Raw genomic sequence first — 16,859 nt, 5'->3', positions numbered from 1 at the left:
AGCGTTAACAATTCCCTGGAGCCAGGCTCGTGTACCCTCTCGAGCTGCCAGTACCAGCCAGGAGGGGCACGGATCCAACAAACATGTGGTTGCATTCAGCCCTCCCAAGACCCTGTCCACATCCTCGGGAGCAACAGAGTCAAACTCCTCCCATATAACCGTCTCAAGACCTGCTTCCGTCTCCTCCCCCTGGGCCAACAGAACGACAGAGTTGGAAGGGACGTTGAAGGTCTTCTAGTCCAACCCCCTGCTCAGGAAGGAGACCCTGTACCGTTTCAGACAAATAGCTGTCCAGTCTCTTCTTGGAAACCTCCAGTGATGGAGCATCCACAACTTCTGGAGGCAGGTTGTTCCACTGGTTAATTGTTCTCACTGCCAGGAAATTCCTCTTTTGTTCTTTAATTGGATCTCTCCTTGGTTAGTTTCCATCCGTTGCTTCTTGTCCTGCCTTCTGGTGCTCTGGAAAATAAGCTGACCCCCTCTTCTTTGGGGGGGATATTGGAACACTGCTATCATGTCACCCCTCGTCCTTCTCTTCATTAAACTAGGCTAGGGGTAGACAACCTCGGCTCTTTTATGACTCGTGGACTTCAACTCCCAGAATTCCTGAGCCAGCCATGCTGAGGGGAAAGGGAGAGGTTTCCAAGCTGAGCCATGCTGGCTCAGGAATTCTGGGAGTTGAAGTCCACGAATCATGAGGGGGGGCCATAGTTCCCCCACGCTGGCTGAGGAATTCTGGGAGTTGAAGTCCACCAGTCATGAAGGGGCCATAGTTCCCCCCTGCTGGCTCAGGAATTCTGGGAGTTGAAGTCCACGAATCATGAGGGGGCCATAGTTCCCTCATGCTGGCTCAGGAATTCTGGGAGTTGAAGTCCACAAGTCATGAGGGGGCCATAGTTCCCCCATGCTGGCTCAGGAATTCTGGGAGTTGAAGTCCACCAGTCATCAAGGGAGCCATAGTTCCCTCATGCTGGCTCGGGAATTCTGGGAGTTGAAGTCCACGAGTCATAAAAGAACCAAGGTTGCCTACTCCTGAACTAGGCATACCCAATTCCTGAAACTGTTCTTCATATGTTTTAGCCTCCAGTCCCCTGATCATCTTTGTTGCTCTTCTCTGCACTCTTTCTAGAGTCTTTTTTACATCGTGGTGACCAAAACTGGATGCCGTTTTCCAAGTTGTTCCTGATCTGTTGCTAAATGCTTCCTGAAAAGCTTGGCTGGCTTTTATCTGCTGATATCCGTTCCAACCCTTGCTTGTCACCTCCCTTGTTCTGTCCATGCTATCCCATCATCCTCCTAATACAAAAAAGAATGTTATTGATTTATTCACAAACTTTGTAGGCCGAGTCCCCTGAAAAACCTCAAAGCAGGCTTTACGTACGCGATCACCATTGCGAGACTATTGAGCAAAAACGGAAAGACTTTGGAAATGGAGGAAGGGTTGGTGAACACGATGGAATTAAACAGAGATGGCAGAATTAACTCGTGATATTATAGAAAGATCAATACCTAAATTTGTAAGAGACCGGAAAGTCCTTGTGGACTTTTGGATGAACAAAAAAAAACCCAGAAAAATGAACTTGTGATTTATGGGTTTGAAGATTAGAAAAAAGTGTTGTGATTCCTCGCCAGCCAGTGGACCCGACAGCTGAGTCTGAGGAATCAGAGGAAGAGGAGGAGGAGGGGCCTGGAGTGACATCAGAGTTAGAGGAAGGCTCAGAGGAGCTCCAAGACTTACAGTCTGACGAGGAGCCTGGCCCCTCTACTCGCGCTCAGGTTGAGACACAGCTGTGCTGGGAGCCTGAGTTGGACAGTGATGAAGAACAGCTGGGACAAATCCCGGATGCACGAATGCGCCAGCAAGAGAAGCGAGTAGGACAGAGGAATGCAATGGGGCTCCAAAGGCAAAGGAGAAGGCGTTAGGAAGCCACGCCTTGACTGCATAATAAAAAGGAAGGGATGGGAGGTGCTGGTGGCCGAAGGCGACTGTTTGGGTTGAGGAATCGAGTTTTTGTGAACTGTGTTTGTTTGCCTTGGACATTGACTCAGGTCTGTGAATAGTAAAAGGGGATGGGTTTTTTCCTGCGGTTCCAGCTTGCATGTTGGAAGAGCGGTTTCTTCTTGTGAGCTTAACAAGGACTCACGTAGGCTGGGACAGAACAAAAAGTAGTTAATGGAAAGAAGGGAACTATGATGCAACTTTATAGAGAGAGAAGGTCAAATACAAGTCAAATAGTCCTTGACTTACAAATGCAATTGAGCCAAAATTTATGTTGCTAAGCGAAGCAATTGTCAAGCGACTTTTGCTCCATTTTACAACCATTCTTGCCACAGCGGCTAAGCGAACCACTGCAGTCGTTAAGTTAGTGACACGGTTGTTAAGCAAATCTGGTTTTCCTGTTGACTTTGCTTGTCAGACGGTCCCAATAGAAGATCACGTGATTCCTCGGGACACTGCAACCATCATAAGTACATGCCAGTTTCCAAACATTCTGAATTTTGATCCCGTGAGCACGGGGATGCTACAATGGTCATAAGTGTGAAAATGATCAGAACTCACTTTTTTCGGTGTCATAATTTCGGACGGTCACTAAAGGAACTGTCGTAAGTCAAGGACTAACTGCAGAAATGCATTTATAACTGCTGTAAAAAAAAAGATTGGAAAGCTGCTTATTTATAGCCTTTTCCGTTTCTTTTTCTTTTTCTCTTTTCGTTCTTATTTATTCGTGAGTCTTCCTTGTTTTATTTGTTTCTTTGCTGATGTGGTTTTTAACCGGTTAAAAATTTAGATTAAAAAAAAATATCTTGAAGCAGGGTTTTTTTTTCCCTGCAGCTGTCGGTCAAGCAGGAGACGTACGTGCCTTGCGCAGAGATCCAATCCTTTTTATTCTCCATACAAATAAAGTACTTCCTCCCCAGATATATCTTTTCCTCACAAAATCCATCTCTGCTTCCCACTTTAATCAAACTATTAGCTTTTTCTCCACCATCCCTCAATGCCAGCTCTGAAATTGCTCCGTTCTTCTGGTGATTGAAGAGTTCTTGGCTGCTACTTGACCCAAACAGCATAATTCTAAGGAGATCAACATCTGTGTTTCGGCCTTCGGAGGCCATCTTTCTCTTTATGGGAAATGGATAGTGACAGCCGTCAAACATAGTTGTGAGCTGGCTTTTTCTGCAAGGATAATTATAGTATCTACAGCCTTCCTTCAGAAAATCTGTCTAGCGAGCAACTTATTTGCAGGTTTCCGTGTTGTTCAACACTCTTGACTTGACCTCTGCTCTTGAAGGGATGGAATCTTTGGAAGATCACTTCCGTTTTTGCCCTTCTTCTGTCCACTGAGGCCTTCTCCTGGTAGTAAGGTGGCAAGGCCACCATGAAGAAAAGACCTGGACTTCTTTGCCTGTTCATCATTGAAGTCTCACCATCCACCATCTGCCAGCTTGCTTCTGAAGTTCTCCAGTGAAGAGTACAACTTCATTAAAGACTCCGTCAAGCATTATTTGAGGTCCCCAAAGGAGGATAGAAAAAATCACGACACTTTGGCAGCCTATTAATTCAGTGGCAAAATAATGTCAGGATTATAATTAATATTGTTATTAGTGCATATCGGGATAATTAATTTTCCACCCATCCCTATCGTTGCTTAATCTTGGGAAATTACTTGGTTGAGTTTAGTTCTTCAGATGTTAATTTGCTCAAGATGAAACTGGAGCAAAACTATCTGCCGCTATCCTTTGGCGTCTGACAAAACGTTAGGGTCTGAAAATTTAAAACTTTCTGAGTCCCTAATAGAGACATATTTGCAATGTCCCATTCTGTTCAGTGGCGATGATCTCCAGGTGGTGAAATGTCTATGGAGACTCTCAATCATCCAGGTCATGGTTGTCCTACTCGTGCTTTTCCAAAAGGCAACTGGACTTTCTCGCTTTCTTTCCTTGAAAACATTTTTGCTTCTCCTCCAAAAAGCTTCTTCAGTTCTAACTGAATCTCCAAGTGGTCACTTGTGAAGAAGAGCTGGAAGAAAGTGAGCCATGTCATTCCAGATGTAGAACAGTGTGGACTTCCAGTCCCAGAATTCAACTTCAAGATGAGTGGACTTCAACTCCCAGAATCCAACTTCAAGATGAATGGACTTCAACTCCCAGAATTGGCTATGGAATTCTGGGAGTTGAAGTCCATCCATCTTAAAGTTTGATGAACTCTGATCCAGAAAGTGATCAAGGCAGCCAAGAGATATCGTTGATCAGAGCTGCACTTTGATGGCGACACCAAAATACGACTTTTGAGTCTTTAATTGTGCAGTCCATCAACCTGTATCAGAATGACAGTGCACTTCTGCTCCAAAGATAATCATTTGAAGGGTTATCTTCAAAGGTACCATCTATATAACGGGGACCCTGTCCAAGAAGTTACCAAATGAACCTTCATCATAACTAAATCTCCCGCATCCAGAAACCAGCTGCAGCTGCCAAACGGTCGGAATAAAAACATTTCATAGAACATTATTGAAGGGACCTTGGAGGTCTTCTCATCCAGCCCTCTGGTCAAGCAAGAGACCTGATACAATTTCCGACAGGTGGCTGTCCTGTCTCTTCTTAAAAACCTCCAGTGATGGAGCACCCACAACCTCTGAAGACAAGCTGGTTGATTGTTCTCACTGTTCATTTCATACTCATTTTAGCCAGTACGGTGAAAAAGTACTGATGTTCAACATGGCTTTTAAAAAAAAACATCTCTGTCGGTCAATCCACAAATCTATAACTATATAGAACTGGATGTGGTGGATTGTAGTCTGGATTCCCAAGAGGAGGTCTGCATGCCAAGAGACAAAGAGACAGTGGAATTTTGATAGTTTGGTTGGGAGAAAAGAGGGTTCAGATGACTCTTCCCTAGCCATTCTCTGAGCACACTTTTTTATGGTGCAAGTAGTCGTTTTAAAGCAGAGACATCACCCTGCCAACAAAAGTGTGTATAGTCAAGGCCATGGTTTTCCCAGTTGCAATGTATGGATGTGAAAGTTGGACCATAAGAAAGGCTGAGCGCCAAAGAATGGAGGCCTTTGAACTCTGGTGCTGGAGAAGACTCCTGCGAGTCCCCTGGACTGCAAGGCGATTCAACCGGTCAGTCCTGGAGGAGATCAACCCTGACTGCTCTTTAGAAGGCCAGATCCTGAAGTTGAAACTCAAGTCCTTTGGCCACCTAATGAGAAGGAAGGACTCCCTGGAGAAGAGCCTGATGCTGGGAAAGATGGAGGGCAAGAGAAGAAGGGGACGACAGAGAATGAGGTGGCTGGATGGAGTCACTGAAGCAGTAGGCGTGAACTTAAATGGACTCCAGAAGATGGTAGAGGACAGGAAGACCTGGAGGAACGTGGTCCATGGGGTCGCGATGGGTCGGACACGACTTCACAATTAACAACAAGTCGTTTTAATTTGGCAAGATTTCTGTCTGTAGGTGAAGGACCACAAAGGAAACGGCTCAGAAGTAATTCTACATGTCTTTCTTGGTTCTTGAGAGCTCGACAAATATATCCAAATCTTAAACTGTTCAGGAAACTACATTTCTGGACCAAATTGTAGTTTGTCCAATTTTGTCTCATCCCTCAACAAGGACTGGCAACCTAGAACAGAACACAAGCAATGGAGATGATCCTCACCAGCATGAGCCTGATGTCTAATGAAAAGAAAGACCAGGAGTGACATGATAGCAGTCTTCCAATATCTGAGAGACTGTCACATAGAGAAGAGGGGCTCCACCTATTCTTCAAAGCACCTGAAGGCAGGACAAGGATGGATGGAAACTAATCAAGGAGACAAGCAACCTAGAACTAAGGAGAAATTTCCTGATAGAACAATCAGTGGAACAACTCGCCTCCAGATGTTGTGGGTGCTCCAACACTGGAGACTTTCGAGAAGAGATTAAACAATGATTTGTCTGAAATGGTATAGTGTCTCCTGCTCAAGCTTGACTAGAAGACTTCCATGGTCCTTTCCAACTCTATTATTCTACATTCTGTGTCCTTCAACCAGTCTTGCAAGCATGAGATCAAGGTCTCTTAGCATCTTCAAGCTGCATTCTTGAAGGGACACAGAGTAGCTCTTATTGTCCTTCCATGCAGTGGTAAAGCTATATATCCTGCCTTGTCTATGCTGGTATCCTGGTGAGATGGATGCTTTCCTTGGTATTTCCAGCCAGTTTAATAGCCATTAACATTTAGGTCCCAGTTGCACTAATGTATTTAAGTTTTAATTCAGTATCACTGCACTAATTAATTTGCTTATCCTGCATCTCAAGGCCTGAATTCTCTTTTCCTTTCTGTAGTAAATTAAGAGGACATGGATTGATTTTTGCAACGGGGGCAACGGTTTTCTTTCTTTCTTGTTTAAGCGGTGCTGAACTGGTGATACAGATTGTTCTTCCATGGTGCAGTTGGGTGATATGAAAATCCAGGAAGTATCCACATGATGCTTCCTTTTCCAGCAACCAAGATCTTTGAAGAATGGGTTGTCCTCTGCACATCAATACCCATCCCCACTAAATACATGGAATAGGGAGGTGATGACCTATATTATCCGTCCATCCATCCATCCATCCATCCATCCATCCAATCCATTCATCCAATCCATCCATCCAATCCATCCATCCATCCAATCCATTCATCCATCCATCCAATCCATTCATCCAATCCATACATCCATTCCATCCATACATCCATCCAATCCATTCATCCAATCCATCCATCCATCCATCCGTCTATCCATCCAATCCATCCATCCATCCATCCATCCATCCATCCAATCCATCCATCCATCCATCCATCCATCCATCCATCCATCCATCCAATTCATTCATCCAATCCATCCATCCATCTAATCCGTTCATCCAATCCATCCAATCCATTCATCCAATCCATCCATCCAATCCATCCAATCCATCCATCCATCCATATGAAATATAATTTCTGAGAGTTCCAAAGCAGCATGGCTGGCTGGGGGATTCTGGGAGTTGAAGTCCACAAGTCTTAAAGTGGCCACGGTTGGGGACCCCTGTTATAAGGCTAGTATTTTGGGGAGATGTCTTTGAGAAACAGCACACTTCTTTTCATCCGTGCTGTATAATTTGAAAAGAAAGAAAGAAAGAAAGAAAGAAATGATTTTCAGTCTTTTACTTCTTGACAAGACAAAATGTTGCATCTGCTTAATGAAAATTTTATATGACAGGAGATAAATCCGCAGATGTTTGCTGATGAATATTTAATGGCGCTTATTGTAGTGTCCTTCTGTTGTACGGGGCTGTTCAGCTACAGCTTGGTAAGAAGCATCAGGGCTTTTGCAATTCTGAAACTTGGTCGCTTTTATATATTTCTCTCTCTCTCTCTCTCTCTTTTTTTTTTTAACGGCAAAGAAAAGTCTTAGTTTGCTAGTATGTCTAAGCAGTGAGATCCGCAGCCTCCCTGGAGAAAGCTCTTTTGAGTCGCGACCCAGTTAGGAAGACGATAACTGAGAAAAAAGACGGAAGGTGTCACATTTCTCATTTTTAAGCTTTCGGATTGTATTGTCAACAGGGAAAAAGAAGAAGCAGAATATCTGGAAAGGAGGTTTTGACGACTCCAAACGTGGCAGGGAAGACGCAACCTCAGAAATGTAGACATTCTATATGTAGAAACCCCAAAACTAGATTGGGGAGCCAAGATGTATCATTTCTTATCTCAGCCTTCCTGTCCCAATCCTAACTAAAGTGTCCAAAATTTGGAAGCTGCTTCTCCATCCTTCCTGGCCATTACAGATAGCCCTCGCGTTACGACCGCAACCGAGCCCAAAATTTATGTTGCCTCCCGTTTTTACAACTGTTCTTGCCACATTTGTTAAGTGAATCATTACGTTTGTTAAGTCATGACCCAACTAGAGAACATCATCAGTGCTTGTAGAGAGGAGGAGGAGGAGGAGGAGGAGGAGGAGGAGGAGGNGGAAGAGGAGGAGGAGAAGAAGAGGAGGAGGAGGAGGTGGAGGAGGAGGAGGAGGAGGACTGTGGAATCCTTGATGCTCTCTGAGCTTGGTGGTTTTCTTGAAGACATTTCATTGCCTAACTAGGTAACGTCATCAATGTTAGAAGGGAGTAGGGTTTGCTCTCTGTGGTTCGCCCAGTCCATGTTGGGGGGAGTGTTCTTTTCTTCTTGGCAGTTCCTTGACTTGGCTGTTGTTTACTGTTTGGTTGTTTATCTGAGTTGGCACCTGCCGGCTTCCAACAAGCGAACTCAGCCAGGAAGCCGTCTGAACGTCGCAGGACCCGCAGTGGGAACTGAATAGAAGTTGTTTTCGTAGTCAGACGTTTCAAAGTTCAAGAGCTTCCCAGTTTTAATACGCACCCCCTTAAAATAGCAGCGCACCTTTCCCTCGCATCTTCAAGAAATTGTTCTACTGGAGCCTTCTGCCGTTAATTAATTATACCCAGGCTGTTGATTAGGTTCAGTGCTCTTTGCCCTGGTTATAGGTGCGACAGAAGAATGATTAGAATCTAAATTACATTGTTAATAAAATAGATTCCTTGGTGATAACCCTTTCGTAGTCTCCTATACTTATTCCAATTAATTTAATAAGGTTATGAAATACAAAACCTGAATCATAAGTATATGCAAATTGGCATGTCGTTTAGCAGCTGGATTCGCCGCACCTAGGACAAGTTGTAGACGTGACACTCGGCTCGGGGATTTGTCACAGAAAGTTGATATTGGGGTATGGAGAGGGGTGGGTGGGCAGATAACAGAATGGCCGAGTTGGAAGGGGCCTTGGAGGTCTTCTAGTCCAACCCCCTGCTCAGGCAGGAAACCCTGTGCCATTTCAGACAACTGGTTGTCCAATCTGTTCTTAAAAACCTCCAGTGATGGAGCATTCGCAACTTCTGGAGGAAATCCCTTCCACTGGTTAATTGTCCTCACTGTCAGGAAATTTCTCCTTAGTTCTAGGTTGCTTCTCTTCTTGATTAGAATAGAATAGAGCTGGAAAGGATCTTGGAGGTCTTCTAGTCCAGCCCCCTGCTCCAGCAGGAGAACTTATACTATCTCAGACAGGTGACTGTCCAGTCTCTTCTTAAAAACCTCCAATGATGGTACACCCACGATTTCTGGAGGCAAGCTGTTCCACTAGTTAATTGTCCTCACTGTCAGGAAGTTTCTCCTTAATTCCAGGTTGCTTCTCTAACTGGTTAGTTTCCAACCATTGTTTCTTGTCCTGCCTTCTGGTGCATTGGAGAATAATTTGACCCCCTCTTCTTTATGGCAGCCCCCCAAATACTGGAACAATGCTATCATGTCTACCCTATTTCTTCTTTTCTTTAGACTAGCCAAACCCAAGTCCCGCAGCCGTTCTTCGTATGTTTTAGTCTCCAGGCCTTGGATCATCTTTGTTGCTCTTCTCTGAACTTTTTCCAAACACTCAACGTCTTTTTCGTGATTATGGTGACCAAAATTGGCTGCAGTATTCCAGGTGGTGGCCTTACTAGGGTTTTATAAAGCGGTACTAAGATTAGTTTCCATCTGTTGCGTCTTGTCCCGCTTTTAGAGATTTTGCTCTCCTCCTTAAGGTGTCTATTCCCTTTCCATCTATCTTCTTCTAATGCTGTTCTGCTTGGTCTCTTCATGTAAACAGGAGGAAGAGGAGCAGAAAGTAAAATACCTTCTCCATCATGCTTGCCATCTTCTACCTTTATTTTTTAAAAAAATGATTTTATTGTAATTTCTTTGTTTGACGGTTGAGAGCCGGGCGGCGTGCAAGTTTAATAAATTAAATTAAAAGCTGAATTAAAAATCAAAATATTCAATTAAATTTTGCAAAGAGCCTGGGTGTACTAGATTGAAAGCCATTGTTATATATATTTTGGGTGAAAGCTCTGTGTAATAATAGTTATTTCCAGGGATGCTTTCCAAACATTAAAGTTATGGAAAAGTTATTTAGCAGTCCACTCCTTGGGAACAAGATAGAGGCATTTTTAAGGTAGGAAATCCCACTAGCACCTGCCTTATAAAACCAGTCTGAATGACAATTTCTTCTTTTATAAGGATGGAATTGGTTCTACTCAGTGTTAAAGAAATACAGAAGGTGTATCTTTGTTGCAGATATACCTTCATGCTGAGCAGAACCAATTCCATCCTTATAAAGTAGAAATTGTCACCCAGACTTATTTTATAGGGCATTTGCTGGTAGGATTTCCTATAGTAGAGAATTGCCATGTTTAATTCCTTAGGAACAGCATCTACTTTTTGATACAATAAGGCAGTGGAGTCAGCAGGAAAAAGCTGAGATTTTAGAAATGTAGCTGAAGGGGCCCGTTTTAAATCTGAGCAGGCTTTAAACTTAAACCGAAGCATGAAGTTGAGAGTCCCACAAGGAGTGATTGTTCTATCTAGGCAGCATTTCCAAAGAAAAAAAAGTTAAACTTTGGGAAATCAGAAGTCAGTGCTCAGCATTAAGGATCAACTTTGGGAATCGTACACGGTTTGTAAAATTCAAATTGCACGCTCGGTTTGTAAAATTCAAACGGCACAACGCATCGGTCAAGTCAGTAACACTTATAAAACAGTTTGTAAAATTCAATGTGTAAAATTCAAATTGCACAATCTCTAGTTCAAGTAAAAGACCCTAGGTTAAATCCAGAATAACCTTCTTAAATCAAGACAGAGACACAGGTGATAATAATAATAATAATAATAATAATAATAATAATAATAATAATAATAATAATAATAATAATAATAATAATAATAATAATAATAGTAGTAGTAGTAATAGTAGTAGTAGTAGTAGTAGTAGTAATAGTAAAGTTGGAAGGGACCTTGGAGGTCATCTAGTCCAACCCCCTGCTCAGGCAGGAAACCCTACACCATTTCAGACAAATGGCTGTCCAGTCTCTTCTTAAAAACTTCCAGTGTTGGAGCATTCACTGCTTCTGGAGGCAGGTTGTTCCACTGGTTAATTGTTCTCACTGTCAGGAAGTTTCTCCTTAGTTCCAGGTTGCTTCTCTCCTTGGTTAGTTTCCATCTGTTGCTTCTTGTCCTCCCTTCAGGCGCCTTGGAGAATAGCTTGACTCCCTCTTCTTTGGGGCAGCCCCTGAGATATTGGAAGGCTGCTATCATGTCCCCCCTCGTCCTTCTCTTCATTAAACTAGACAGACTCAATTCCAGCAACTGTTCCTTATATGTTTTAGCCTCCAGTCCCCTAATCATCTTTGTTGCTCTTCTCTGTACTCTTTCTAGAGTCTCAGCATCTTTTTTACATCGTGGTGACAAAAACTGGATGCAGTATTCCAAGTGTGGCCTTACCAAGGCATTGTAAAGTGGTATTAACACTTCACGTGATCTTGATTCTATCCCTCATCAAGGCTTATCAGATCATATTTAAAAACAGCGGGGAAGATAAAAAAATTTACTTCCGCAGCAATAACACAAACCAGAGTCTTATTGGTGTAAAGTGGGAAGAGTTTCTTTTAGATTTGCAGATATGAGGATCCCTTTGCCAAAACGAAATACACACATTTTCTGAATTAACTGTCACAGTTTCCTGCTATAGTGAATCCGTCAACTATGGCACTTCGGAATTGGATTTGCAATATTTTTATTTTAGTTACTTATAAGGTCTGAGTGACATTTCATTTGCAGTTGCTTGGCAGACTCAAATGTTATCCTTTGAAAATGTAATGTCTGAAAGAAAAAGAGAAGAGGGAGAGGAAGGGGAACATTAGGATAAAAGAACACAAGAAAAGAATATGATTTAAAATGTAGATGTCCTTTTGGCTTCTGATATCTCCCATGTTTCTTATGTAAATTAGCAATACACATATGGCTACGTCACTTTTTTCAGTGCCGTTGTGACTTTGAATGGCCACTAAACAAGCTGTTGTAAGCCGAGGAGTAGTTGTATAGTGCAAAGAGGGATAAGCGGGCTTAAAATGTTTCACAGAAGACATTTGCGTGATGAAGGGAGATGAAGAGAGAACATTTAAAGGGATAAGTAAACTAATGGTGCCATCTTCTTTAGATTAACTCAAGTCCCACCTTGGGAATTTCCTTAACACTTTCAATAAGAATATAATCTTATACATGTCTGCTAAAAACTAAGATCCCTTAAGTCCACCGGAGCATGTTCTTAGGTAAAATTAGGATTATAGCTTTGTTGTTGTTATTGTTAGTTGTGAAGTCATGCCCGACCCATCGTGACCCCATGGACCACATTCCTCCAGGCCTTCCTGTCCTCTACCATCTTCTGGAGTCCATTGAAGCTCACGCCTCCTGCTTCAGTGACTCCATCCAGCCACCTCATTCTCTGTCGTCCCCTTCTTCTCTTGCCCTCCATCTTTCCCAGCGTCAGGCTCTTCTCCAGTGAGTCCTTCCTTCTCATTAGGTGGCCAAAGTACTTGAGTTTCAACTTCAGGATCTGGCCTTCTAAAGAGCAGTCAGGGTTGATCTCCTCCAGGCCTTCCTGTCCTCTACCACCTTCTGGAGTCCATTGAAGCTCACGCCTACTGCTTAAGGGACTCCATCCAGCCCCCTCATTCTCTGTCGTCCCCTTCTTCTCTTGCCCTCCATCTTTCCCAGCATCAGGCTCTTCTCCAGGGAGTCCTTCCTTCTCATTAGGTGGCCAAAGGACTTGAGTTTCAGCTTCAGGATCTGGCCTTCTAAAGAGCAGTCAGGGTTGATCTCCTCCAGGACTCACCGGTTGGATCGCCTTGCAGTCCAGGGGACTCGCAGGAGTCTTCTCCAGCACCAGAGTTCAAAGGCCTCCATTCTTTGGCACTCAGCCTTTGGATTATAGCTTCTGAAGGTACAAATTGGTTTTCTATACTTCTCTAAATTAGCATAGAAGAGAAGGGGAACTCATCAAATTTGCAGATGACACTAAGATGGCAGGAAAAGCCAATGCCCCAGAAGAAAAACTCAGATTCCAAAAAGATCTGGAGAGACTTGAACAATGAGCCCTATCCAACAAAATGAATTTTAATGTGGAGAAAAACAAGGTTTTACATCTAGGCAGGACAAACCAAAGGTACAAGTACAGATTAGGTGAAACCTGGTTCAAAAACAGTAAACTGTGAGAGTCCTAGTGGACGATGACTTAAACATGAGCCATCCATGTGCGGCGGCAGCCAAAACGAGAGGCATAGAATCAAAATCGTGGGAAATTAGTATCACTTTATAAAGCCTTAGTAAGGCCACACCTGGAATACTGCATCCAGTTTTGGTCACCACCTTACAAAAAAAAGATGTTGATACTTTGGAAAAAGTGCAAAGAAGAGCAACTAAGATGATTCAAAGCCTGGAGACTAAAACAAATGAAGAAAGGTTGAAGGCTTGGGCTTGGCTAGTCTAGTCTAGAGAAAAGAAGGACTGGGGGGGGGGGGACATGATAGCAGTGTTCCAATATCTCAGGGGCTGCCACAAAGATGAGGGGGGGGGGGGTCAAGCTATTCTCCAAAGCACCTGAAGGCAGGACAAGAAGCTACGGATGGGAACTGATCAAGGAGAGAAGCAACCTGGAACTAAGGAGAAACTTCCTAACAGTGAGAACAATTAATCAGTGGAACAGCTTGCCTCCAGAAGCTGTGGGTGCTCCATCACTGGAGGTTTTTAAGAAGAGACTGGACAGCCACCGTTCTGAAATGGTATAGGGTCTCCTGCTTGAGCAAGGGGTTGGACTAGAAGACCTCCAAGGTCCCTTCTGATTGAAAGCACACAAGTCAAAACTGTTAACAACTGTAGAAGCAATGAATTGCATGCAGCTCTGTGAGTTATCAGGGTGCAACTGGCGTAGACTAAAGTTGTGAGGAGAGACTTGAAGGAGGACACCTCCAACAGATCTGAAATGTAAGTACAGGAAAGACACACGTTTGGAACAGTGGTGGGATTCAGCCAGTTCGCACCCCTTCGGCAGAACCGGTAGCTAATGGGCTTCCGGAAGCGGCATCCACGCCAGAGAACCGGTTGTTCCCACGTTTGAATCCCACCACTGGTTTGGAAGTCTCGGGATGAGGTCACTCCAGCAGTGATGTCATCCTTAGGCCCCCTTGTGTCTTTGTTTGGCTTTCCTTTAGAGAACCACAACATAAATTGCTTGTCTTGTTTGACTTCCTTGTTTACCAAAGTTGAGCAGATTGTGGCCGTTTTCAACGCTTCCATCCGACAAAAAGCTTGGGACCATTTCTCGAAAGCTCAACGGAAGAACATAGATATTTGGCGCAAACACTCCGAGGTGGGTGAAATTCTCCTTTCTGTTTTATCCATCATTTCACAGGCTTGGACTCAGAGGGAAAAGCGAAGGGGTCCTGTGCTTGATTGCGCTTTGTTCTCTAATTGCCGCAATCGGAGTGTGTAGAAGTAATTAAGGACTGTTTCCAGAGTCTCTGCAAACAGTTTATGCAGCTGAAACTCTTCGGAGACGACATCCCTTCCACTAAAATGGCTAATTGAGAGAATTAGCAAAGTCACCTTAACATTTACGTTATAGTCCTGGAGTTCGTTAATTCCAAAATGAATTTAATTCATCACAGTATTGTCTGCAACCAGATGAAGCTATTGGACAAAGCAGATTGGTTTCAGACAATATTCCTCCTCATGAATATTTATAACAAAATGATTGTTCAGGAGATATCGGAAATCCAAATTTCTTATTTAATTAGTATTAGCTTAGGAAAGACGAGGTAGTTTTCCCAATTTGACCTTGGACAATTAATTGCCCATAATCCATACTTTATAGGATAGCACACCGCAGCAGGAATCCCACGTTTTCAATCTTTTGAGTCCTGTCAAGGATGAGGTTTTTTTGTTTTGTTTTATGGATGCAGTGATAGCAAAGTTTTCAACGATTTTCTTGAACCCAGACATCAGAAGAAAACTTCTTCCTAATCCTAATAAAAACCCAAGTTCACCTATAATCTTACAGAAGTGGTGGTGGGGGGAAAGCCCTCAGTAAATCATGACAGCTTCCTGGCCTTATTAAAAAAAAGAACATTAAAAAAAATGTACTAAACATGCTTTTTTCCCCAAAGGCAGCTGGACTTCCTTGTTTTGCTGGAAATCATTTCTCTTCTTATCCAAAAAGCTTCTTCAGTTTTGACTGAACGGTGGAGAACAGAAGAATTTATATTCTTTGCAGTCTTCTGGTTGTTAGTACTCCCAGTTGCAATGTATGGCTGTGAAAGTTGGACCATAAGAAAGGCTGAGCGCCAAAGAATGGAGGCCTTTGAACTCTGGTGCTGGAGAAGACTCCTGCGAGTCCCCTGGACTGCAAGGTGATCCAACCGGTCAGTCCTAGAGGAGATCAACCCCAACTGCTCTTGAGAAGGCCAGATCCTGAAGTTGAAACTCAAGTCCTTTGGCCACCTAATGAGAAGGAAGAGCCTGATGCTGGGAAAGATGGAGGGCAAGAGAAGAAGGGGACGACAGAGAATGAGGTGGCTGGATGGAGTCACTGAAGCAGGAGGCGGGAGCTTCAATGGACTCCAGAAGATGGTAGAGGACAGGAAGGCCTGGAGGAACGTTGTCCATGGGATCACGAGGGGTTGGACACGACTTCGCAACTAACAACAACAACAACTCCCTCTGAGAATTGTGGAGGCTACTTGGAGGTTGATCTGTGCCCTCGGGGGCCACCCGAATCCTGTATCTGCAATTTTATTTTATTTTTTTGGTGGAAATCCGTTCATACTCCTGCGCCATTCGAAGGGGGTTCATCCCAATGTGCATAACTAAGAAGTTTCCTGATGAGAAGTAAAACATCTTCAGGCAAAACAAAAAAGTCCAGTTGCCTTTTGGGAAAAAAAAAAAGCACCTTTAAAATAACCATGACCTGGACGACGGAGAATCTCCACATAGACATTTTTTTTAAATGTAGATTTCATAGGGTTTTGAGACATCCTCTCAGCCTTTCCAAGAGAAATGAAATTCAAATTCAATTTCAAAATGAAATTCAGGCCTAGATGCTGTCTTTTTTTCAAGGTTAACTCTTCTGCATCTCAGGCCAGGGACTTGACTGGGACAACAGGATAGAAGTCAGAAGCACCTGCAAGGAAGGATCAACATCTACAGGATGGTAGATGAAGCATTGTGGTGGACCAGACCTTTTTTGAACATCTATGTCAGGGGTCTTCAAACTTGGCCCTTTTATGACTTGTGGACTTCAACTCCCAGAATTCCTCAGCCAGGCATGCATGTTCCCTCACGCTGGCTGAGGAATTCTGGAGTTGAAGCCCACAAGTCATAAAAGGGTCCTAGTTCCCTCATACTGGCTGAGGAATTCTGGGAGTTGAAGTCCACAAGTCATAAAAGGGCCAAATTTGAAGACCCCTGGTCTATGTAGAAGCTGGTACTGAATACAACAAGAGTTTGCCATTCAGCGCTCATCCCTATCTTGTCCATTTTGACACCCATCCTGGAGATACCAGTGATAGGATATAAGGTATCAGACAGAAGTAGGGGACTCAGAATCAGACCAAATGGTCACAGAGGTCTACCTGATTTATCTTAGTTGTTAAGTTGCTCTGCTCAGAGCAAAATCTCCACTTGCTGTACTCAACCACACCTGTTAGTTTACTTGCAAATAGGTATGGTAGCCAGGACAACCAAGAAGATGCATCCTGAGTTTAAATACCTGGTAACATTTAGCAATAGAGGAGAACCAGAAACAGCCAGATTTGGGGAAGTGTAGTCAAAAATTAAATTCAGTGCCCATCTGGACATCTGGGTTTTGTTCAATGCATGTGCATGATGAGAAATGAAGGAAGAAGAATCGTTTTTCCTACATCCCTTTTGAGAGAGAGAGAGAGAGAGAGAGAGAGAGAGAGAGAGAGAGAGAGAGAGAGAGAGAGAGAG

General features: G+C 43.5%; 1 protein-coding gene across 2 annotated transcripts in view; it reads left to right on the top strand.

Annotated features, from left to right (window-relative positions):
* The window catches only part of ENOX1 (ecto-NOX disulfide-thiol exchanger 1), a 136,916-nt gene that overhangs the window by 48,562 nt on the left and 71,495 nt on the right, over positions 1-16,859 (top strand). For both annotated transcript variants that reach the window (XM_029283161.1, XM_029283160.1), the window contains one exon: positions 14,135-14,241. In XM_029283161.1, coding sequence (XP_029138994.1) covers positions 14,135-14,241 — 107 coding nt within the window. The remainder of the gene's footprint in view (positions 1-14,134; positions 14,242-16,859) is intronic.

The sequence above is a fragment of the Protobothrops mucrosquamatus genome, unplaced genomic scaffold (assembly GCF_001527695.2).
Source record: "Protobothrops mucrosquamatus isolate PMUCROS unplaced genomic scaffold, P.Mucros_1.0 scaffold28, whole genome shotgun sequence".
Lineage (NCBI taxonomy): Eukaryota > Metazoa > Chordata > Lepidosauria > Squamata > Viperidae > Protobothrops > Protobothrops mucrosquamatus.
Note: the sequence above shows the minus strand (reverse complement) of the source record. Positions and strands in the feature narration are given on the sequence as shown.